Source organism: Hydra vulgaris, chromosome 04 (genome assembly GCF_038396675.1).
Source record: "Hydra vulgaris chromosome 04, alternate assembly HydraT2T_AEP".
Classification (NCBI taxonomy): domain Eukaryota; kingdom Metazoa; phylum Cnidaria; class Hydrozoa; order Anthoathecata; family Hydridae; genus Hydra; species Hydra vulgaris.
The window spans coordinates 7235283-7261331 of NC_088923.1; the positions used below are offsets into that span (position 1 = coordinate 7235283).

Sequence of the window (26049 nt, forward strand, 5' to 3'; positions counted from 1 at the left end):
TTAGTTAATTAAGTTACAGTTTATTTTAAGATCAAATAAGAACTTCAGTTAGTCAAATATTTTCATTTAAATATTCATAGTATTTCATAATACTACGAATATTTAAATGAAACACTGAGAATTCATTAAATAAACACATTTTGAATTTTTCGGAAAGTCTAGTGGCTTCATCCAAGTCAAATTAAGAAGTGTTGGGTTAATTTTTATTAAATAGTTGATCTTGAATATGTTCATTTTGTATTATTTATTGGAAAAAATTACTTTGAGTATTGTCCATTTTATTAATTAGTTTTTCAGGAGAATTTTAAAGTTAATTCTAAATTTTTTGTTTGTGGCTATATGTGAAAAATTTAGATAACATTAAATGACATTATTAAACTATATTAACATTTTAAAATTATATGAACTTTGTTAAAAAAAGTAAATTAGACCACATAAATTCGTTTTAAAATTATATGAACATTGTTGAACAAAGTAAATTAGATCAAATAAATTCATTTTCACAAATTCAATCGTATCGAAATGACTTTTGATTTTTTTATCTCTGCATTTTTACTTTTTAGTTGCTTATTTTCTTTAACACATTTTTCTTTAACACATTCCACAACTTTTTACCTTTCTTTTTAACCACATTTTACCTTTCTTTTTCTATCCTTGTAAATTGTACTTGTGTCATATATCATATTTTTTATTATTATTTTTTATTTTTTGTTGTTAAATTAGTCGTTATAGTGATTTTATTAGTTGCTTCTTGCCGAGATCTCATTGCTTATTTTCTTTTTAGATATTTTGATTTTTGGTGTACTTATTACAAAATAAACTAAGTGTTATTGTCAAATAACTATTTGGCTTATGGCATTGTTTATATATTTGGAGCTATTGTTTATATATCCAGGGGTATCTTTTCATATAATAAAAGATACCCCTGGATATATGATGATAACCGACTTGCTGAAGATGGAGCTGTTGGTGAGCAAATATTTGAAAAAGTTAAAGATTCACAAGACATATCACTAACATTTAATTTATCAAAGATTCAAAAAACTTTATTTGAATCATTTATAATTTTACTTCTCAAAGCCATCTGCAATAAGAAAAGTCTAACAATTACATTTATTTTTGTCAATTATCTTTAAGTTGTGTTTTAAGCATAAAAAACAACCCATTAATTAAGCATAAAAAACAATCCATTAATTAATAACTCCTACTCTTGAAGGTTTAAATAATATATCTATGAAAACAAAAGGTGAATATTTTACACTAAATAGGATTGAACAGTGACTTTTAGAGAGATATTTTGATTGGTATATAGGGATTGCAATCCCGGGATCCCGGACGTTTTTGGGTCTCAAAAATCCCGGGATTCTAAACACAAAATCCCGGGATTATAGCAGGATTGAACTAATTAAATTATTTTGTAAAACAAAATGTTCAAAGTTGGTAACTATACTGAATTATTATGAGTTATATAATGCTGCTTTGCAGGTTTATCCTGTTTATGCTTTATCCTTACGATAAATGGAACAAATTTTTGAATAGACCATGGAGTTCGGGAGTTTATCATTGAAAAGAGTTTCACAAACACAAATTAAGGCAGGTTTGTTTGACTATTGTATAAAAAACAATCGTTAAGTTTATTGGCAAGACTTCTCGCGTTAAAAAGATAAATTGTAAAATTGTTGAGTGAATTTGTGGTTAAGTGATTGCTTGAGTTTATTAAGTTGCTTGAACGTTTTGAAATGATAACCTTTTTATTGCTTTTGTTGTTTACCGCAATAATGTTTACCGCAATATATGTTAATAATAACATTTACTAATGCTTGAGTCATCATTTTTTTGCTCTACTAAATGGTCTACTATTCCTTCGGGCATATTTTCAGACAAAAAAAGAAAGTTTGTAAATAAAATATGCATTTAATATTCTTTAATTTTTGTCTCTCATTATTATCAAACAACTTATTATGTTATTTTTTACAAAGTAGCTTGTTGCTACAGCAGCTACATCGGTAGCCAAATTTAAGAAAATTTATGTTTACAAATTTATTCTGAAATTTTGATTGTTTAGTTACTTTAGTCAAATACACTTTAAATGTTCAAATGTTATATACATATCCAATTATTTGATGAAGGTTATTCTGTAAAGTCTGTAATCTTAAAACATAATATGGAAGGTACCGTATATATATTTCTGCATTATTTTAAGACCTTTATATACACCTGCTGCCTGTTACACAATTAAAACAATTTAAGGCGCCATAGAAAATTAATTTAAGTCATTAAGGCATAATGAAATTAAATAAAAAATTGATAACATCAAAAAGTATATTCATATATGCAGTATTAAGTTCTGTTTTTTAGCAAATATCTCACATTATATAAAATCCCGGGATCCCAGGATTTTATTTACTTCAATCCCGAAATCCCGGGATCGTAATTCTAGCCCGGGATTGCAATCCCTATTGGTATATTATAGGCGCACATATGTGTGCCTTCGGCACAAAAGGGTTAGGTATTCATTTAAAGTCTTTGTGTTAAAATGTTTGTGTGAACATTTATTCTTTTTCATCTGATACCAAAGATGAAGTTAAGGTTATTTTGACTTCTTCAGAATGTTTTTTGTTTTTCTTGTGGTTCTTCTTATATATTACTAATAAATATGAATGTAATACTTGTTGTAGATTGTACAGATGTTATTAGATTTTAGGCGATATTTAGTGTTGTCTAACAAACACTAAATTGATAGAACATCATACATTTCATATTTGGATTCAAATTGAAAGAAAAAAACAAGTGAAAAGTTTTAATTGTTTTAAAAAAATAATCACAAATTTTTTTTTTGTGTATACATATCTCATCACTCCTAATCACTCTATTTATTTATTACTTATTTATATTTATTCATATTTAGATATTTAGATTATTTGTAAATATAAATAAATATAATTGGGTTAATTTAAATAAATATAGGTACTATTGAGTTTATTAATGCTTTTTTATCCTTCAAATTGATAGGAGTTTTCACTTCATGCATAATGAACATGGTTAGTGTTGTTGTTTTTCTGCGATCTGGATGGATGATTGTAAGTTTATTACTTTTATTTTTTTCCAAGTCATGATTTTAAGTTTGTTAATTTATGTTTCATTAGTTGCATTTAGTTTAAAGATTATTATTTTATAGTAAAGTTAATTATTTATTATTTTTGCAATAACATACAGTTTATAATTTATCGATAGTAAGATAATATTCATAATTTTTTAATAGATTAGACTTTTATTCAGCCTCCTATTTGAAACCTCTTTCTCAGCATCCTAATTGTAAACTTTTTCTCAGCATCCTAATTGTAAACTTTTTCTGAGCCTCCTATTTATATCCTCTTTTTCAGCATCTTATTTGTAACCTCTTTCTCAGCCTTTTATCTATAACCTCCTTTTTTTCTCAACAAATTATTTATAGCTTTTTCTTAGTCTAACTAATGTTAATAATTGTCCATCCATCTTACAAGTTATTTACACTAACTTCAAGTCATCCAGACTTAAAGTTGGAGTAAAAAATTAGATGGTGTAACTGAAAAGAACAGCCATAATACGAATATTAAATACTAATAAAAAACTGACTAAGGATAAAAAAATTTTCTTATTTTAACTTACATCCAAACTAGGCTGGATGTAAATGAAAGTGAAATAGCATGAGTATAAAATAAATAGACTAGATGTGGATGAAAAAATTAGAGTAAAATTTTAAATTTACAATGGTTTTATGCAATGCAGGGTGGACTGAAAAGTTTCCGGCCTAACAAAGATGCAAGTCATTTTTACTGAAATTATTCCACATAGTCTTCTAGTAATTCTACACTCTAGTTCTTGTGATGCTCCTATCTCTGTAACCTGTCCAAATAATACCCTGTGTTTTTCTCTGCAAATTAATTGTTTATGAAGGTATTTACTTTTCATTTAACAAAAATGTTTGTTCTCTGAGTGCAATTTTCAGATAAGGGAACAAATAGAAGTTGCTTGAGGCTAGAACTGGTGAATAAGGCGAATGGTCCAGCAGTTCAAACCATAATTCATAGAGTTTTGGCATGGTAATCGCTGAGGTATGAGACAGTGTATTGTCTTGGTGAAGCTGGATTTTCTTTTTCTGCAAATGCGGCCATTTTCTCACAAGATTTGCCTTTAGCTTGTCTAGTAATATGCGTAGTATGCTCCTGTAATGGTTTTGCCTTTTTGAAGATAATTTATTGAAATAACTCCATACCTATCCTTAAAAACAGCCACAATCACTTTCCCAGCCGTAAAAAAAAACTTGTTTTTTTTTGGAGCTGGTTCCTACCCAGCAGTCCACTATTTGGACTGTAACTTTGTTTTGAGCATATAATTGTGCATTCAACTTTCACCTGCAGTAATTAATTGGCACCAAAACTCAGATTTATTGCACCTAAACTGCACCAATAAAGCATTGGAAATGTTCATTCCAACATGTTTTTGGTCTAAAGTTTCACCTGCCCAAAATTTCACTGTAGTAAATGATGGTAGTGAGTCACCATACACAGAATCTTATTGACTCATGACAGCTCAATACTCAATTTTGACCATTTTCACTAAAACTCTCACATCAACTTAAACGACTGTTACATAACAACTTCATGTCAAAAATGGCTGAAACTTTGGTGAGTAACTGTCAATAGATGAACAACAAAATTCACTAGCTTTTAATTATGAGTGATGCCATCTTTTTAATAAGGTCAGAAACTTTTGAGACCAAAAAAGTTATTAATTCTTACAACAATAATTATTTTTACTTTCCAGGGTTATTGCTTTGCTAGGGTTATTTTTCTTACAATTTTTGTTTTTAGTTACAAGGGTTATGCTGGGACTATTTTTATTTACAATGATAGGATTTTTTTTACTTACTAGGGTTATGATTGAAATATTTTTATTTACAATCATAGAATTTAATTTTACTTAATAGGGTTACGCTGGGATTAATTTACTTACAATGATAGGATTTTTTTTACTTACTAGGGTTATGCTGGGATTGGCTTATCACTTTTAATTGTTCTGCTCTCGTTCTTGATTGCTTTTGTAACACTTTTATCTGCAGTTGGCATATTCGAAAAATGTTGTGTTACCAAAGGAGGCGTGTACTTTCTTATAACACATGTTCTTGGTGGTAAAATTGGTGGAACCATTGGGTTATTGTACTCAATTGGAAATGTATAACTTAGTATAACTAAAAATTTAAATGCGTTAATATCTGTAATATTAACTGCAATATTATAGATATTAATGCATTAATAAATTTAATTTATAATTTTAGGCAACAGCTACTTCATTATACTGTACAGGTTTTGCTGAGTCATTATGTCAACTAGCCAATTGGAACAATAAATGGTCCATTTGTTTAGTTAGCATAACTACTTTGTTTGTTATGTTAAGTATTGCCATATCAGGTGTAAAGTGGGTTGTTCGATTTCAGTTATTGTTATTAGTTATTATTGCTGCTGGTATTATGGATTTTGTTATAGGCACTCTAGCACTCAGTAAGCCTGGTAAGTAGTTTGTATATTCAATTCAATTAAAAAAAAAACACTTATATATATGGTTAAATTATACCAAATGGATAAACTTCAATTCTAGTTTTACAGAAAATTAGCTGATTAGGTCTGTATTAGTTGTCTTGTGTAATTGTTTAAACTCCATCTAGAGATAGGTTTTACTGGATTTTCTAACTACAATTTCAAGGAAAATTTAAATGCACAGTTTACAGACCAGATCACTTTCTTTGTTGTCTTTGGTGTTTTTTTCCCAAGTGCATGTGGAGTAATGGCAGGCATTAATATGAGTGGAGATTTAAAAAATCCGGCTGAGAATATTCCTGAAGGATCAATTGCCAGTCTTGGAACATGGTTAGTACAAAAGGGCATTATTTTGTCTGATTTTTCTTTTCTTTATAAAAAAGCTAGTTAAGTACTGCTCTTTGTTTAAAAAATTATGCTGTATAATAACTAAATAACTATATCACACTCATTTTATTTATAAATTTATTATAAGATTTATCTAAGTGTTACTGTACTTAAGGTGTATGTATCACATTTATAATGATGAAAATGATACTTTGGCGGTTCACATTATTCAATGTTTGATATGAAATAATGATGCAAATATTACTTTAGTGCTGCGCTCTATACAACAATCGTACTGTTTTTGGGATCTACATGCTCACACAATGCTTTGCAAACTGACTACATGATTATGCAAAAAGTATGTTAGTGTTTTATTTATGTTAAAAATTATTCAGCAGAGAGATGAAGAAAAACTTTCCTTTTATAATACTATACTTACATTATATATACATAAAGTATAGACACTAGTTTTTATATATATATATAATATACATATATATATATATATATATATATATATATATATATATATATATATATATATATATATATATATATATATACACATATATATATACACATATATATATATACATATATATATATATATATATATATGTATATATACATATATATATATATATATATACATATATATATATATATATATATATATATATATATATATATATATATATATATATATATCAGGGATGTATATATATATATATATAATATACATACATATATATATATGTATATATATATATATATGTATATATATATATATATATATATATATATATATATATATATATATATATATATATATATATATATATATATATATATAATATTTTTATTTCTTGACATGTTTTGTAATATAATGGAAGACTTACAGAGAAATTAATATAACAAACAAAAAAAAAAAAAAAAACATAAAAAAAACCTATAAAAATGGTTACAAAATGACTTGGTAAGTAACCAATCATTATAAATAAAATAAACTGTCATTTTAATTAAGTAAATAACTTAATGGTATAATAAAAAAACTCAGTTTATGAAATTACTTTGATTTCAACTTCCAAACCCTATTTTCTATTTGACAGAAAATATTACAATTAAAAAGATGGTGTTGCATTGGGTTCTCCTTTAGTGCCTATCTTAGCTAATATTTTCGTTGGAGCAAATATGGGTTAATAGTTATCCCTCTTTTAAACCAATTTTTTATAAACAGTATGTGGATGATATAATTGCTTTTTTTAATTCTCAATAAGAAGCCCAAAATTTTTTAACAAAATAATATATGAAATTACGATTGAAAAAGAACGAAAAAACCAGATGGCCTTTTTAGATATAATTAATTAAAAATCTAATTCGTTTTTGATACCAGTTTATCATAAAAAATATTACATTGGTTTGTTACAAAGTTTTTTTTTTTTGCCCCAAATTTGATTTTATACATTGCTTAATTGATCGAATATATAAAGTTTATAATACTTGGCAAGGGATTTGATATTATGATTATGCGGTAGTGGTGTTGTGGTAGTGCGCTCGCTTTATAAGTGAGAGGTTCTGAGTTTGATCCCCACCACGTCCCTGGTAGTACCACGGTCAAAATGTTTCTCCCTGCAGGGGCTTTGTTTGTCAAGGTTTGTGTTTTGGAGTTATAGAATTGAAAGAGGGTTATAACCACAAGTAGCCTCCTCATCTGTAGTGGCCTTATTGACCTTGGAGAGGTGAATTAACAAAAAAAAAAAAAAAACATATAACAACTAGGACTAATCAGTACCTTGGAGCTGATAAAAAACTCCATGTATGTAAACATTTAATTAGATCCCTTAATTGTAAAAATTTGTCTAATTGTTATTCATTTGAGATTTTGGGTACTGCTTCAACAAAACATAATAAAAGTAAAAGAAGTGCTCCAAATTAAATGGGTAAATCCCTCACTTAATAAACAAACTTTCCATTATACCATTAACTTATCTATTTAATTAAAATGACAATTTATTTTATTTTGGTTACATTGATAAGTTATTTACTAAGTCATTTTGTAATTACTTTTAATGGTTTATTATGTATGTTTTTGTTGTCATCACACTGAAATAGCTTGCTGCCACAAAGAAGTGCTACTAATTTGACTGAGGGTTCAAGATAGGGCATCAATTTTTTCTCTTTCATTAATAAGAAATATAATATATATAAAAATCTATATGTATATATATATATATATATATGTATATATATATATGTATATCTATATATATATATATATATATATATATATATATATATATATACATATATATATATATATATATACATATAGATTTATATATATATTATATTTCTTATAAAGTCAAAGCAATTAAAATAATGCGGAAGTATATTAAGTTTTATTGTTTTTTGAAAAACTGCAATAATAATTACTAGAAAGTTTTTTAATTAATAGTGTTTTTGTTTTTTAAAAACATGTTTTTAAAACATGCATGGAGTGTTGCTATATCGACTATCTTATAGCCTGCTGTTTCAAGGGAGTGTTACTACATCATCCATTTTATAGGCTGCTGCTACAAGGAAGTGCCGCTACATCCACTGAGGGTTTGGTTTGGCCAAGCAATCTATCATTTAAGACATAAGAAAATTTATTTAAGTTTTTAAACACAAAATTATTACTCAAAATTATATATATATATATATATATATATATATATATATATATATATATATATATATATATATATATATATATACGTATATATATATATATATATATATATATATATATATATATATATATATATATATATATATATATATATATATATATATATATATATATATATATATACACACACATATAATTTTGATTAACAATGTCACCTATTAAAATTATTTGTCAAACTTATATCTAAATACATAGGCATGGACAAACTTATATCTATATATATAGTATGTAAATTATATTTTGATAAAAGCATCTAGCCATTTTATAGGAAATTTTATATAGCCATAAAGAAAACTTTTTTTGTTCTTAAATACCACAAAATTTATTATATAATATATTAAATTAATATATTATATATATATATTTATGTATATATATATATATATATATATTTATTTATATATATTTATATATATATATATATATGTATATATATATATATATATATATATATATATATATATATATATATATATATATATATATATATATATATATATAAAATGTATTATTATAGTATTAATAGTATATATAATATATTGTTATATAATAATATATAATACATTATTATAAAATATATGAACTTAAAAATGCTGTGACTTTAATAATTTTTATTTACACTCTCAAATAAAGCTATAAAAAAATTTTTATTGGTTATATACAAACAGAAATTTAGCTTAATAAAACATTTTGACGTTGTCATTGTTTTTTTATTTTAGATAATAAATAAAAATGTCTATATTAGTAAGGGAAATTTATATTAATAGTAAAAAAAATGTGTAAGTCAAGAAACACAGTTAGAATTAAAGTAAAGAGTTCACAGTTACCAAAAGATCATATATAAAAGCTGATGTATTTTATTTTTTATTTTAAACATCTTTACTTCCAACAAGGCTGCAAACAACCACTATTAGAGTTAGAAGTTACTGGGATAGAAAAGGTGAAGTTTATAAAGCAAAAAAAAATTAACAGACAACATAAAAAATTGCAAATTTTATTAATCAGGAAAACAAGATGTAGGGAGTGAATTCCAAAGAACTGATGCTCAAAGAAAAAACTAGATGACGCTGCAATAAAGAGATAGCACAAGAGGTGCTAGCTCTTTATTGCAGCGTCCATTATAATACTTATAGAAATAAGAAAGAGAAGCAACATTATGATGGTGTGACAATGGTTGAAGGTTGGCTACAAAGGAATGTCCAACTAAGCTTACAACACGTTTTTGCTCCTTGTCTTAAAGAGAAAGGGCATCAATCAAAGATCTGCTCCAGATATGGCAACAGTATTCCATAAAAGAACGGATTTAAGATTTATTGAGATAAAGAAAAAGATCCGAAGTACAAAAGTGGCAATCACAATAAAGAGATGGAATTTTGCAATGGACTTAATACATTGTTACCAAGATTACTTTAATCCTAGAAGACAAAGGGTAGATGACTCTCGAGTACATAATATAGCAAGATTTAAATTGTTATGATAACAATTAACAGAAAAAATTAAGTTTTATCTGAGTTAGAGTTCACCAGCCACTGAGAGCCCCATGCTAAAGCAGATGTGAGTTCTTTTTCTAAGAGAGGAGGAATAACAGATTTGCCCTTATTATAGACACTGTTAAAGATTCTCCATAAGTCTCTGGAGCCCAATTTTTTGATGAAATACGAGATTTTATGACCTGAGAATAGTAGGCTTTGGCATTAAACTAAACCTTTTTACAATGGTTTCTAGCAATTGTAAACAGACGTCTGTTTTCTGGAGAATTGTTTCGGAAATAATAGAAATGAGGAGTAATGGTTACAGAAATAGCACAAAAGATGAGAATAAGAAATAAAACAGGATTATGGATAGAACCTTGTGGAGGTTCTATCCATAATCCTGTTTTACTTAACACTTTTTTTTATTTTCAGAAGTTTCTGGAAATGAAGAATTGGCCTTTGAGGATGACTATAACAGTGCAAGCAGAAAGAACTGATTCAAAAATTTTTTTAGACACTTTTGAAAGCAAGCTAATGAAGAAGATCAGCATGCCAAATATTATCGAAAGCTTTTGATATATCCGGAGCAATAGTCCTTGCCTCACCGCCTCCATCTAATGTACAATAGAATCTTTCAGTTTTAGCAGTTAGCAAATCAGCCGTAGAATCAGGAGATCAAAATTCATTTTGATAGTCAGAGAGTTAGACTCAAAGTGAGATAATTTTTTGATTAAAGATTGAAAGACCTTGCTAATAAAAGACTAAGAGTGGGATAAAATCAGGGATAAGATTGTTATCCTGAGTTTTCAAAATAAAAAACCATAGGTGCCATTTTCCACCAAGCAGTAAAACAGTTTTGAAATAGTTAAGAGAATTAAGAAGAGTTCTGGAGAAAAATTTTGTAAAATTATGATAGAAATGTAATCCCGGACCTATAGAAGAGTTTAATTGAAAAAATGACTTAAGCAACAGACTGAAAACACGACTTAAGCAATAGCTGGAATGGTTTGGATGTCGAAAAATGTGTTAACCTGTTACACTGTTATGGCAGGAAGAGTATGGCCATTAGATTCAAAAGTCAAGTTTTGAATCTAAGGCCATGAATAAGAGATATACCTTTGTTAATGGCAAAATAATCATATTAAATGTTTGTTTAAAATTTGACAACATAACTTTGTTAATGACAAAATAATCATATTAAATATGTTTTTTTTAAATATTAAATATGTTTGTTTTAGATGTCAATTACTGGACTACTTCTCTTGTGTGGATTATTTGTTGCTGCCCTTTCTTCAGTCTTGGGAGGTTTAGTTGGTCCCCCACGTGTTTTACAATCTATTGCAACAGATAATGTCTTATCAATACTAAAACCATTGGAGAAAGTTGTAAGTCTACTTTTACAGTACATTATTTATTAGATGTTGCATTTTTTTTTTTTTTTATAAAGTGTTGCATTTGTATTTTTTTAATGAGATGTTGCAATTGTATTCTTGATAATCAAAAGTTAAAACTAAATAAAAAAAGATAAATTGAATAAAGTTTATGAAAAATGTAATTTAAATTATATGAATAATTTATATGAATAAATTATCAAGAGTTGTTTTCCTCCTTCTCATGCACATCTGTTGTCTTAACATTCATTAAAAATAAAAAACTTCCAGAAAAAAAAGCAAAGACAAAACTTTCGGAAAGAAAATCAAAGTTGTTGGTCTAACAATTTTGTTATTAAGTTATATGCATATAATTGTTTGAAAAAATTTAAAATCATTATCAGGTCTAAAATGGATTTGAAATATCTGGACAAATACTTAAAGTACTTAATTTGATGTATAAACTTTTAAAACTAATTGTTTTTTTAGAAAGGTATCAATGAAGAACCACACAATGCTACGCTTACAGTTGCTGTAATTGCTTTTGTTTTTATATTCGTTGGTAATTTGAACACTTTAGCTCCTATTGTCACAATGCCATTTCTAATGACATATTCTGCTGTTAATTATGCCTATTTTGCTTTGTCAATGAGCTTTGAAAATTTAAAAAAACAAGGTTTAAACACAACTAATTATGGTGCAATGTCACAAATAGATCCATTCTCTCAAAAAAATTCTAATATCCTTATCTCACAAACAGACACTAGTGAGGCATCCTTGCAGCCATCTTCTAATAGTATGGTGTCACATAGTAAATCTAGTTCTGAATATTCAATGATTTTATCAGAAACTGTTCGAAAAGAAAGTTTTGCTGCTTATAGTAAGTCATTTAATGAATTAAACTATATGTATATGAATGTATGTATGTAGTAATGTATGTTTTAATGTATGTATGTATTTATGTATGTGCGGGGCTCGACAAATTGGCGAATGTGCAAACATTTAAAATATAAAGCCTAATAAATATAAAGGCAACAGCTGTGTACAAACTAATTTTTTTTTGGTAATATTTCAACCTGTTTTTGCACAGATCGTCATCTGACTTAAAATATAATATGAAAAACGGTTACAAACAGGGCTGTGGAGTCAGAGTCATGGAGTTTCTACATTTTTAGCGGAGTCAGAGTCGCTAAACAAAATTGAGAATCCGACTCCAATAGTAAAACTTCTCGGTATTGCATGTGCATGTACAAAATATTCAATAACCTTATATTCATATTAAACCTTCAAAGAACTTTTCATAAATTTGGCAAAAAATGTTGTTTTTTTATTGCATAATATTTTTTAAAGAATTCAAAGAGTTTTCAAAACTTTTGCTTTGGAGTCGGAGTCTTACTCAAAAAATTTCAACAATTGGAGTCGGAGTCTGTACTTTTTTTTTACGGCTCCACGCCTCTGGTTACAAATATTGCATAAATACTTCAAAGAAGATATTAAAAAGAAGCCATAAATGATTAAATAATAACATAAATTTAAAATTAGCAAATAATATTCAATTTCAATTTTTTGGATATTATTTTAAACAGAGGTCTCTAACTGTTTGTAAAAATATTAAGTATAGTAGCGTGTTTTATTTTTATTTTTGTAAATTAGAAGAGGAAATCAAACATTCAGTAACTATCATTTATGGCCCTACTCAAATCCTTATGACTAAATTCCAGAAACTATTATGCAAATAACAAAAGAAAAGAAGTTAGTTAACAAGACTTATTTTCAACTGTACCCTTCTGACTGCATCCCTCCCCATTTATATGGACTCATAAAAGCTCACAAACCAGAAAAGAATTATCCTATGTGGCCAGTCGTTTCTACCATAGGTACCCCACCAAGTGGATCATCAGTGTCTCTTGTATAAATTATACAACCAACCTTAAACAAAAACCAGATTATTAAACTCCTTGTTTGTAAACAAAATGAAATCTTAGTTAAATAATCCTAGCAAAATTCAAGTATCTTTTGATGTGGTGGTGTTGTATCCCTTCATTCTAATTGACAGAGCAATTCCTGTGATTATTGATATCTTAAACAACAACATTAATAACCTTAAAAAAAAGAACCAAATTAATGCTTAGTGATATACAAAAGTGAGAAACTCTTATTATTGCTGAGGTTGGTCAATTTTCACCAATTACTTTCAGAAGATATGTAGATGACAGTCATGCTAGATTTGACTCAATACAAAATCATGAAGTTTCTGGAGTTATTTAATAAATATGATCCAGCAATAAAATAAGCTTTTGAAAAAGAATACGATAAAAAATGATTAACTTCTTGGATATAATTGCAACGAACACTAATAACTTATAGTATGACTTCAAAATCCATCTAAAGTCAACTATTACTAATGCACAAATAAAACCAACATGAAACGAAAATCCAAAAATAGTAATGTGTGTTTTTGAAGGTTTTGTATCTTGTGCCATTTTTTCCGTAAAGTTTGTTTCACAAAGTATCATGGTGAAATATAATGGTGAAATAGATTTTTTAGTAAACATGTTTGCAGAAAATGGACACGATTGATTAAAGCTTGAAACATTTACACAGTGGACTAGGCTGTGAAAAAAGTCAAAAATGTTATGTTCTCAAAAAAATTTTTTGAGAACATAACAATTTTGTATATAGAATTTATCATTTTTGTGTATAGAATTTATCATGGCCTTTCTAAAATGGATATTTTATAACTCAAAAACTGTTTTTACAGTTACAAATTAAAGAGACATCTTTCAGATATTTAAAACAACTAAAAACTTAATAAAAAAAATTTTCAACTTAATTTCTTCAAAACTTAAAATTTATTTTATTCGTGGCGCTTTTTTTTTAGTAATTTTTGAAATATATTTATAGCTTATTATTTTCTGAGCCACCTTTTTTTTTCTATTGTTTAAAATGATGTGTAAAAAATCTTTATTACAGTTATTATAGAGGTATACAGTGTCCAACCCAGAGTTTTTTTAGGGATACGACTTTTTTTTTGGCAACCTTGGGGATGGGGGGAGTGGGGTGATATTCTTAATATTGCCGTTGCCGCCCCCCTCCCCCATACACACCTGCTCTCCCTTTATTGAAATCAGTACTGCAACTATGAGTTTTAATCATCATTTTTTTAATCATCATTTTTATCATTTGTGTTTATCTTGTTTAGTTATTTCTGAAGATAAGGAGTTGATTTAAAGGGATTTCTTTGAATACATGAATTTACTGGTGAATGTAACCATGTTACTTTAGTTTCGATAAGAAAACTATTTTACTTGAAAATTTAACCAGACTATTTGTAAATAATTATAGAAAATTGTTTAAAGTATTTTAAATTTTTATCAACTATATTTTAGTAAATTTAATATTAGTAGTTATAATTGTTTTAAAAAATTAGTTATTAAATGTTTAAATACTTTAAACAATTTTTAATCAATATTTGCATTACATAATATATTTACATATATTAAATAGTGTAATATTTGTAAAATTAACAAAATAGTTTTATGTCTTGTATTTGAATTAAAAACATAAGCATTTAATAAACGATTTACTATTATTTTAATTTTAAAATTTTGATTTAAATATTAGCAAATCTGTTCATTAAAGCTTTTATTAAAGGTTAATAATTTTTAAAGTGATTTTAAGGCGCCTTTTAAAATAAAGATACTTAAGGAAGAGATAATCACAGTAAACCTAGTTTAAAAAATGATATATTTTTTTGATAAAAAAACATTATATTTTGAAAAACATATTTTTTTATTCATTAAGCTCTAAAGCTGAATACATTTTGTACAACCCCCTCACTTTGAGGGGGATTTAATGTTTGATATTGATGTAACTTAAAAGTGCTGAAAGATTTGTTGGTGGATTCTATTAATTTTGATGAAATGAGGATGATAGAAATATGTTATTCTTAAATTTAAATTACTTCCTGTAATAGCTCAACCTCATTCTCCCTTATATGGAAATAACTAACGTTAGGGTTTTCTCTTAAGTTAGGGTTTCTTTTTTTATTAAATTATTACTTATTTTCATACGCGTTATAATGTTTTTATTTTGTTTAGCTGTATAATAAAGTATTTTGGAATTTACAAATGTATCAGGAATAATCATTTCTTGATGTATGAAAAGTCTTCCGTATTATATTGTCAAATTGTCTGATTTGAATGGCTTGATTGAACAAATGAAAGTCAAGGAGATAAAGTAGAGGTTAAAGCTATGCTTAGAACATACAACTTGCTGGCTAGCAGTTATAATTGATGACTAAAGGCTGAGTGACTTTGTCAACTAGCTGATACTGGCTGATTTCTACCACAGAAACAAGTTTTTAATTACCATGAAATTATTTAAAACTTTAGTAACTGCAAAAAAAATACTTTAAAAACTTTAGTATCTACAAAAAAACTTTAAACCTCCCACTTCTAAAATAAAGTCTAAGTTGGTATTAGAATCTGAAAAATAAGGTAACAAAATACACATTTTTCCTTTAAAATTGGTGCTGTAATAGCCAGATACACAGGTACCTAGTGTGTGTATATCAGAACTATTTTTCGGCAAGGATTCAGCAGGCTCGAAGAGTAAGTAAAAACTCATCTTTCAAAATGTTGAGCAGAATCAGACAATTTGTTTTCAAATCAAATTACTCTTTGAATAAACTATAGTTCTTCATGGTTAATAAAATAGGAGTGGTCACAATGTCTAAAAAATAATAACAATGGTAACTTAACTAATAAAATTCAAATTTTATTCAAATTTTTTTTGGATAGGTTTGCTAGAGAAATGACTTTTCAATGCACAAAACATAAAAAGCTTCTTGCATGATGTAAATCTTCTTCAAATAGTTTCAGGTTTACTAACTCTACGCCTCCATCATACATTCGTAAATCAGTACTGTAATTTTATTTTGTTTTTCTCGAATAGATTTCCTTGCCATAATTTATTTGTAAAAAAACACAGTACTCTACAGTGTATATACCAATGACAATACACTTGATAGCCTGCAGCCAGGGGCTTCAGTACATACATCGACTGACAAATAGCCTGACTTGCATTTGCAAACATTGAGCACTCCGTTTTGTATAATACATTTTAAAGTTGTTTAAATATATATATACATACATATATATATATATATATATATATATATATATATGTATATATATATATATATATATATATATATATATATATACATATATATATATATATATTTATATTCATATATATATATATATATATTCATATATATATATATATATATATTCATATATATATATATATATATTCATATATATATATATATATATATATATATATATATATATATATATATATATATATATATATATATATATATGTCATTTTTTCTGCCATAGATGAAAATTGTTTCAGAAATCATACACAATCAAATAGCATTTGTACTATCCTATGCAACAAATGGGTTTCTCTAATTGCTGTATATATAAATTTTTTTTTTGTTTAAATTTTTAAATTTATTTATTTTTAATAATAAAATTGGTTTTTTAATAATGAATTATGTTTAGAGTATATGTTGCATCTTGTGTTCATTTTGCATCAGTTGGATATTTGCACTGACTAACTTGGCCATTACTTTTTTACTGTATGTTTTTATCAGTTGGTCACAACCTGGTTTACCACAGGGTGTTTCTAATCATTTTAGTTTAAGTTATTGGCTGTTATCAGCATGCATGAGAAAAAATAGGTATTTTGGTTTGTTTTTATAAGTATATTTTTTAATTTTCAGATTATTTTTTTTTCAGAATAATTTTTATTATCACACACTCACACACACACACACACACACACACACACACACACACACACACACACACACACACACACACACACACACACACACACACACACACACACACACACACAAACAGATATATATATATATATATATATTTATATATGTGTATATAAATATATATATATATATATATATATATATATATATATATATATATATGTGTGTGTGTGTGTGTGTGTGTGTGTGTGTGTGTGTGTGTGTGTGTGTGTGTGTGTGATAATAAAAATTATATATATATATATATATATAATACATATATATATAATTTTTATTATCACACATATATATATATATATATATATATATATATATATATATATATATATATATATATATATATATATATATATATATATATATAATACAAAATATAATACACTTATAATACAATAATATATATATATATAATACAATAATATATATATAATACAATATATATAATAATATATATATAATACAATAATATATATATATATAATACAAGTTATGCTAGGAGAATATGTTTCCAACTGGAAGAATATCACAAGTGGAGTGCTTCAAGAATTTGGTTATATGTTCCTGGTTATATGTTCAAACCGTTGGGTGTTTGAACATGCAACCATGGTGTGGATGCATTTTACTGGTGATAAATGTTAAGTGATGTATCTAGGATGTCCAAGGAAATGTCCAAAAAAAAACTATTGAATACTCCATGCTTTACAATAATTATTGTTTGTCATGTTGACATTTTTTATCACAAATGAAAGTCAGAGTGCAATTTGAAATAGCAGAATCCACAGCCATTCACATGTTGGGAAAGCTCAAAAATGCTTTCTGCAGCAGATGCTTAACTTTGTGGCACACACTCTATACAATGTATTTCTTGCCACTTTTTGAATTTGCCATTCAAGCCATTCATGGTCCCTGTATCATGATACAGATATTAAGTTACTTGAGGATGTTCAAGACCGCGTCACCAAGATATTATCATCTATCAGCCTTATAGAAAAATAAAATGTCTGCAGCCACTCAGACCACCCACAACAACTAGGGTATCAATTTTTAAGATGATGTGAGGGGAATTTTAACTTTTTAATAAAAAAAGTTGCAGTCCTAGAGTTAGAGTTCTTTCAGGCAACATGTAGTAGGCACCCCAACATTGAAAGCATTTAAGTTTTAGGTTATACCGTTTGCATTAAATTGAAGAGTATTGACATTGAATGCATTTAAAAAAACTGATTTTGAAGTGAAATACTGTAAATCAGCATAGAGACTCCTGGAAATATCTCTCCATCATATTAAAATAACATTAATGTTTTTTAGTTATAAATACTGCATTATTGTTTTATTAATTATTAGTAATATAATTGTTGTGCTAATGCACATATATTAGTTTGTTTACTGAATTTAACAAACACATATGTATAGAAATCTCATTTTAGGTATATTTGAAAATCACCAAGTTCTCTAAATCTATTAATTCACTAATATTCGTGGTTTTCAAGGTAACTTTTCTTCTATTGAATCTTATCTCTTGCAAAGTTTACCAGACCTACTTGTTTTTTGTGAAACTAATTTGCTGTCTCATCTTGTATTCTTAGTGTTAATGGTTATCTTCCTTTAATTCGTAAAGACTCCAATAATCACTTGCTTGGCCTGGGCATCTACATTCTTAAGAATTCAAGGTTTAAATCCACAGACTATTCTTTTATGTGGTTTTGTTTAGCACCACTTCACTTGATCGTCTTTCTCTTTAATCTATATCGCTCTCCTTCGTCTCAAAAATTCACTCTTTTCGATGTTATTTCTAACCAAATTGACCAAACCTGTCTCTTTATCGTTCAGCCAATATTGTTATTGTAAAAATTTTTGTCTTCCTGCTGACAAATCTGCTTCTTCCGTAAGTCAAGTCTCACTCTTCTCTATGGTTTTCCTCTCATTGAGCTGCTGCAATTTCCAATTGTAACCATTACTTTCACATTTATCAGAAAAGCAATTCTCCAGAAAACAGACGTCTGTTTTCTATTGCTAAAAACCATTGTAAAAAGGTTTTGTATAGCGCCAAAGCCTGCTATTCTCATGTCACAAAATCTCTTTTTTATCTCTAAAGTCTGCCGTCTGGAGAGTCTTTAACAGTATCTCTAACAAGGGCAAATCTGTTATTCAACCTTCCTTGTATAGTTCAGATTTTATCACCTCACTTAAAGCTGAATTGTTTGCTGAGAATTTTTCATTAATATCATCTCTTGATTCTACTAGTCGCGTTCTACCTGAAATAGCTGTCAAACAGGTTAATCTATTGCCTGATGTTTGTATCACCTCGGCTTCTTTATCTAAATTGATCTAAATCTGACTTGTCTAATTACTGTACCATTAGTCTTCTTACTATCATGAACAAGGTTTTTGAGTCATTAATTAACAAACACACTAATCTATCATCTTAAATCGAATAACTTTCTGATCATCAATATGAATTTCAATCTTCTCATTTTAATTCTGGTTTGTTACTGGTATTAACTGATAGGTTTTATTGTGCATTAGATAGATGTGGAGATTTCTAAAGCTTTTACTAAAGTTTGTCATGCTGGTCTTATTCACCAAAAAAAGAGATTCTCTCTGCTTATGGTCTTTAAGATTTTTGAATCTTTCCTTACCAATCAAAGTATAAAAGTTGTCCTCGATAGACAGCACTTTTCTTCATACCCTGTAACTTCTGGGGTTCCTCAAGGTTCTATCCTTGGCCCTATACTGTCTCACTTACCATCTATTAAAACTCATTCTTGTATTACTCTTCATTCAATCAAGTCTCATCCTTTAACTGTAACCATTTTTAAGTGCTGCAAAAATTCTTATTCGTCTAGTTTAAATCTTCGAACATCAGTCCTTTGGAATTCACTTTCTTTTTTTTTCATATAATTTGTAATATTTTAAGTTGTCTGTTAATCGTTCTCTTGCTCTATAAATTTCATCTTTTCTTTTCCAGTAACTTCCAACTCTAATAGTTGTTACTTGCAGCCTTGTTGGAAGTGAAGATGTCGGAAATAATATATTTACTCACACACACACACACACACACACACACACACACACACACACACACACACACACACACACACACACTCACACTCACACACAAACACACACACACACACACACACAGATATATATATATATATATATATATATATATATATATATATATATATATATATATATATATATATATACATGTATATTTATTTATTTACTTTTACGTATAAAGAATCCTATAAACTTTAGGTAAAAAAAAATTAAACCAATTATCCGAAATAAATATAAATATTATTTCACTTTTATTTAATTCTTAGAGTTTTTAATCAATTAGTAGTTAAATTTTTAATTTAAAAATTAATTAATAAATAAAAACAGAAAAAAAACAAAAAACTTATTGCTCTATTTGTGTTACTAAGTTAAACAATAAGTGCACACCTTAAAAGTAGCGTTCATTCGTTTGTGAAGAAACTATTATAATAACAATATATAATTCACTTACATGAAGTAATCTACCTTTTTTCAGGATGGTAGCCCTTTTATCTAGTTACCAAGCTGGTTAAATTGCAAGTAAAGCAATTGAAACACTCTCAAGAGTGAGCAAGAAGTAATAATCAAAGATTTAATGGAATTATTAAAATCATTAACAATAGATAATGCAATTGAAGAAGATAAACAAAAATGAGTCAATCATGCAAAAGTTGAAGGTCAATTTTAAAATCAAAAGTGTTATCAGCTTAAAGAAAACCTAAGGAAATGTATTTATAAATCCTGGTTTGACTAAATGAGAACAGTACAAATTAAAGCCATTAAGAGAAGAGCGTAAAAAGTTAAATAATGAAAGCATTGACACAGCAAACTATTACTTTAAAATTATAAATGTCAAGGTTGAAAAAATAACAAAATAGCAGTTATATGCTAAAAAAAACTTCAATCACATAGGATGGTTTAAATTTGAAACAAATGATAAAACATCATTCTAGTGGGGAAGTTCACCATTTTAGACGTTTCTCATGGGTACAATAATTTTGTTTTGCTATCTATTTATGCTGCTCGAACCAGTATTTATCAGAAAAGATGTAGTGATCTTATTACATGCGATTTTAACTATAATACAATAGATTTGTTTGACAATGGTTGCCCTTTTTCAGCAACTGATAATGAATCTCAAACTAATTAATTTATTGAATGTCTAGAAAAATGTTTTCTATTCCAATGTGTATGAGTCAACATTCCTAAAGGCAAACTATGAATCAATTAATATCAAAATCAATTGGAATCGATTTGATACATTCTTTTGTCTTTAAACAATGGAGGTCAGCAATATCATATCTTTTATATTTATTATTTAAAAAATCTATAGAAGATGGAATCTACCTGATATTTGGAAAATAGCTTATATAATACCTTTGTTTAAACAAGGCAGTAAATTGACATCATCAAACTACAGACCTGTATTTCTAAAATCGATTTGAATGTTAGTTATTAGAAAGAATAGTTGGTGTTAGTTTAACGGGTGATGCGGAAGTTATCGGACAAAATGCGGTAGTGGTGTAGTGGTAAGAGCGCTCGCTTTGAAAGCGAGAGGTTCAGAGTTCGACTCCCACCACGTCCCTGGAAGTACCGCGCTCAACTTAGTTTCTCCGCGCAGCGGCCTTGCTCGGCAAGGTTCGTGTTTCAGAGTTAAAGAGTTGAGACAGGGTTGCACCACAAATAATGACTTTAAAAAAAAAAAAAAATGAGTATCCTCCTCGACTGTAGTGGCCCCCCTCGGGCCTTGGAGAGGTGAATAATCTAAAAAAAATAAATAAAAATAAAAACGTCAATAACTTATTTATAAATAAAAGAACAAACTACTATTATATTTTTTTTAAATAAAGCATTTATCTTTTAATAAAAATATATTATTTTTTATATGAAAAAACACCACCATCTGCAATTGATCTCAAATTTGCTCTGACGCCTTTCATATGCGACTGTAAAAAGTTTAAATCAATTTCTTGTAGTTTTAGTTTAATGCGATCAATCAAAACTTGCTCTGTTGAAGCTTGCCAATCTCCCTCGTAAACCTTCTGTGCCAAATGTCCCCAAAAATTTTCAATTGGTCGTGCTTGAGGCACATTTGGGGGATTGGATTCTTTATCAACGTAACAGACATATTGGTCCATCCAATTTAGAGAATCTTTAGAATAATGAGAACTTGCTAAATCTGGCCAAAATAAATAGTTAAAGTCTCCATGATACTTGTGAATAAATGGAAGAAGTCGTTTTTCTAAACATTCATTAATATAGATTGATGATTTGATTGCTACAGCGTTGGAAGTGCGAAACAATGGCTCGGACATACCACGGTCAGATATGGCTATCCACATAATTAATTTTTTTGAAAATTTCTCTTTTCCTATAAAACGAACACTTTCTGTCTTTTTGTTGTTTGTGTAGTATCCAGAACTTTCAGGCATGTTGTCCCCTGCAAAACAAAAGTATTTTTTGTCATCGATGACTAGAAGCGATTTTGTGTTATAGAGTTGGTTAACTAGTTTCCTGCTTCTTTTCTTTGCCTTTATTTGTTGTTCTATAGTGTATTTTAGAGTCTTTTCACGTTTTCTATATTTAATATTCATTTTTTTCAACTGACGACCAAATGTCGATTGATTTACACCGAATTTAATACCTATTTTTCTCGGACTTACCCCTTTTCGTTTGTTTACAAGTCTCGTTAATTCGGCTTTCGTTTCTCTAGTCCAGGATGTCGGACGACCAGGGTGCTTTCTATCAGAAAACGATTGAACAGTTTCAAATCTTTTTAGGTTACCATATATTTTACTTCGAGCAAATTCTTCCTTTTCAAAATGATTTACGATTTTTTTTTTTTTTGTATTAAGTATATTTACAAAAAACATTTTTAGTCGCTTTTGAAAAGATTCTCATTCAGCTGCATTTAACCTCATTTTAAATATTTGTGTTTCAAATAATAAAGTTTATATTTTATTGAACGTTTATGCCTACGCATAAAACCACAAAAACTAATTATTATGCTCAAATAATGAAATTAGGATTTGTCCGATAACTTCCGCATCACCCGTTAATAGAGCACTTTATGTCAAACAAGCGATTAGCAAAAGAGTAGCTTGACTTTCCACAAAAGAGCTGCACCACAAATTTTTTAGCGTTCCTTGACATCTTAACAGGGGCATTATTAAATAGTATTCTGATTAATATTTTTTATACCAAATTTCAGAAAGTGTTCAACAAAGTGTTGCACATAAAATTATGTGCTAAGGTTTATGCTTATGGCGTTGTTGATATGCCTCTTAAATGGATTGAATCATTCTTATAAAATAGAAAACAAAGAATGGTTGTAGGAGAATGCAAAATTGATTGGTTCGGTGTATTAAGTGGGGTACCACAGGGTTCTGTTCTTGGCCTGTTCCATTTCTTGATATTTGTAATTGATTTACCTAGCATATTTATAAATAAATGTTGTTTGTACTCCGATGACAATAAAATTATTGCATATTTTTTTTACGAAAACTCAGTTGACATTAAAAATCTTGACGACGTATGTCGTATAAATGGAAATTTGGGTTAAATTTTCAAAAATGTAAACGATTCATTTTGGTGCATTTTGGTGCAAAGATATCCTTATTTCATGAAAAGTTATGAAAATTTTTTTTTAATGACTGTAATAAAAAAAAATTAAATATTATGATGACTGATCCACCGATTCAATTAATGATAACTGAAACACTAATTCATTTGATGATCACTGATCCACTGATTTAATTCATAATCACTGGATCAGTGATTCAATTGATGATCACTGAACCACTGATTCAGGTTGTTATCACTGATCCATTGATTTAATTGATGATCACTGATCCAATTAGTAGTCACTGATCCACTGATTCAATTGATTTTCACTGATCCACTGATTTAATTGATGATCGCTGGTCCACTGACTCAGTTAATGATCACTGATCTCCAATTTTGCGAGCGCAGATCTCGTTTAACAGCTTATATAACTCTTTTTATTAGTTCAAGTCTCTTTGGATATTTAACTATTTTTGCTTATGATCTCTGATTGTAGTTTTTTTTTTTTGATGAATGGTAGTTTTTTATTTCGTTAGCAGCTTGTGGTCATGAAATTTATTATTTCTTTAAGTTATCTAAAAAATGTTTTTTGACTAGTTTTTTGTTCCCTCAAGTTGCTTATGTAATTTAATTCATTTTGCCTGTTGATAATATAGAGCCATATTATTATATTGTAATCTTTTATTGTAAAATTTATCTACGTTCAGTTCTTCTAAAAGCTATTCTCATTTAATTTTATCAACCTGTTTATTTTAATTAATATTTTTGATTTAATAAAATTTAAAATGTTTTTTTTGATTTAATAAAATCTAAAATATTTCTTATTTGACGGGATTTTGTAGATTATCTTTTTGTTTTGATGTGTTATCAGGTTTAATAAATCTATTTTTTTTTTTTAAATTTAATTAAATTTGTTTAATTAAGGAGTGCAAAAAATAAAAATACAATAAATAAATGAATATGATAAAATTAATTTGAATTGTTAAATAAGTTGTTAGATTTTATTTTTTGGTAGGAATAATTTAAGTTTTATTTGATGTTTTGGCTGATAAGTTTTAGTTGATATTTTGGTTGATAAGTTTTAGTTGATGTTTTGGTTAATAAGTTTTAGTTGATGTTTTGGTTGATAAGTTTTAGTTGATGTTTTGATTGATAAGTTTTAGTTGATATTTTGGTTGATAAGTTTTAGTTGATGTTTTCGTTAATAACTTTTAGTTTGTAATTTTTTAGTAAACAATTAAAATTGTTTAGCGTATTCGCAAATGAGGTTTTAACTTAAAAAAATTATTTTGCTTTATTTCTTGTGATACTTTTTCTTTAAGGAAATCTGAAAAGCGGATTGTAGTTCATAGCGATTCAATATCATACGGTATTTCAATGTTGCAAATTTCAGAAGACAATTCGGACTATTATCACAGACAAAAACAGCATCACTCCTCTCCTTGTTCAAATCCTATTCCTTACTAACTCATGTATTTTTCGTAATAAAATTTTTTATTAGTTTATATATATATATATATATATATATATATATATATATATATATATATATATATATATATATATATATATATATATATATATATATATATATATATATATATATAGACACACACACACACACACACACACACACACACACACACACACACACACACGCACACGCACACACACACATATATGTATGTATGTATTTATGTATATGCATATACTTCGTATATCAAGGAAGTTAATAAATAAAAATTAGAAACACGTAAGGAAATACAAAAAATCAATAACAACGTAAATATTATAATTTTTTTTTTGAAAAAAACAAATTAAATGTTTGATTTTTTGTTATACTTTTTAATCTTGTAAAAATTATTTATATGATAGGTTTTCATATTTATTTAAACAGGTTTAATTCAGGTGTAACTTTATTTTATTATATATATATATATATTGTACATTTTTAATTATGTTAATATTTAAGAGTATTTATCATTTTTGGTTTAATTGTTAAACTTTCTATTGATATTGACATTGAAAAATGTGTTTTACAATAGTTTTACATTTTTCTTTACATTATTATATTAATTTACTTTCGAATAGTAAAATCTAA

At 27.2% G+C, this 26049-nt stretch overlaps 1 protein-coding gene across 1 annotated transcript in view; it reads left to right on the top strand.

Annotated features, from left to right (window-relative positions):
• The window catches only part of LOC100207564 (solute carrier family 12 member 8), a 44844-nt gene extending 19398 nt beyond the window's left edge, over positions 1-25446 (top strand). The window contains exons 3-12 of the mRNA XM_065795344.1: positions 3013-3080; positions 5023-5214; positions 5318-5549; positions 5705-5906; positions 6174-6261; positions 11345-11491; positions 11966-12356; positions 16888-16967; positions 17056-17234; positions 25271-25446. Of these exons, the coding sequence (XP_065651416.1) occupies positions 3013-3080; positions 5023-5214; positions 5318-5549; positions 5705-5906; positions 6174-6261; positions 11345-11491; positions 11966-12356; positions 16888-16967; positions 17056-17234; positions 25271-25415 (1724 nt within the window). The 3' untranslated portion in view covers positions 25416-25446. The remainder of the gene's footprint in view (positions 1-3012; positions 3081-5022; positions 5215-5317; positions 5550-5704; positions 5907-6173; positions 6262-11344; positions 11492-11965; positions 12357-16887; positions 16968-17055; positions 17235-25270) is intronic.
• Positions 25447-26049: the final 603 nt, after the last annotated feature.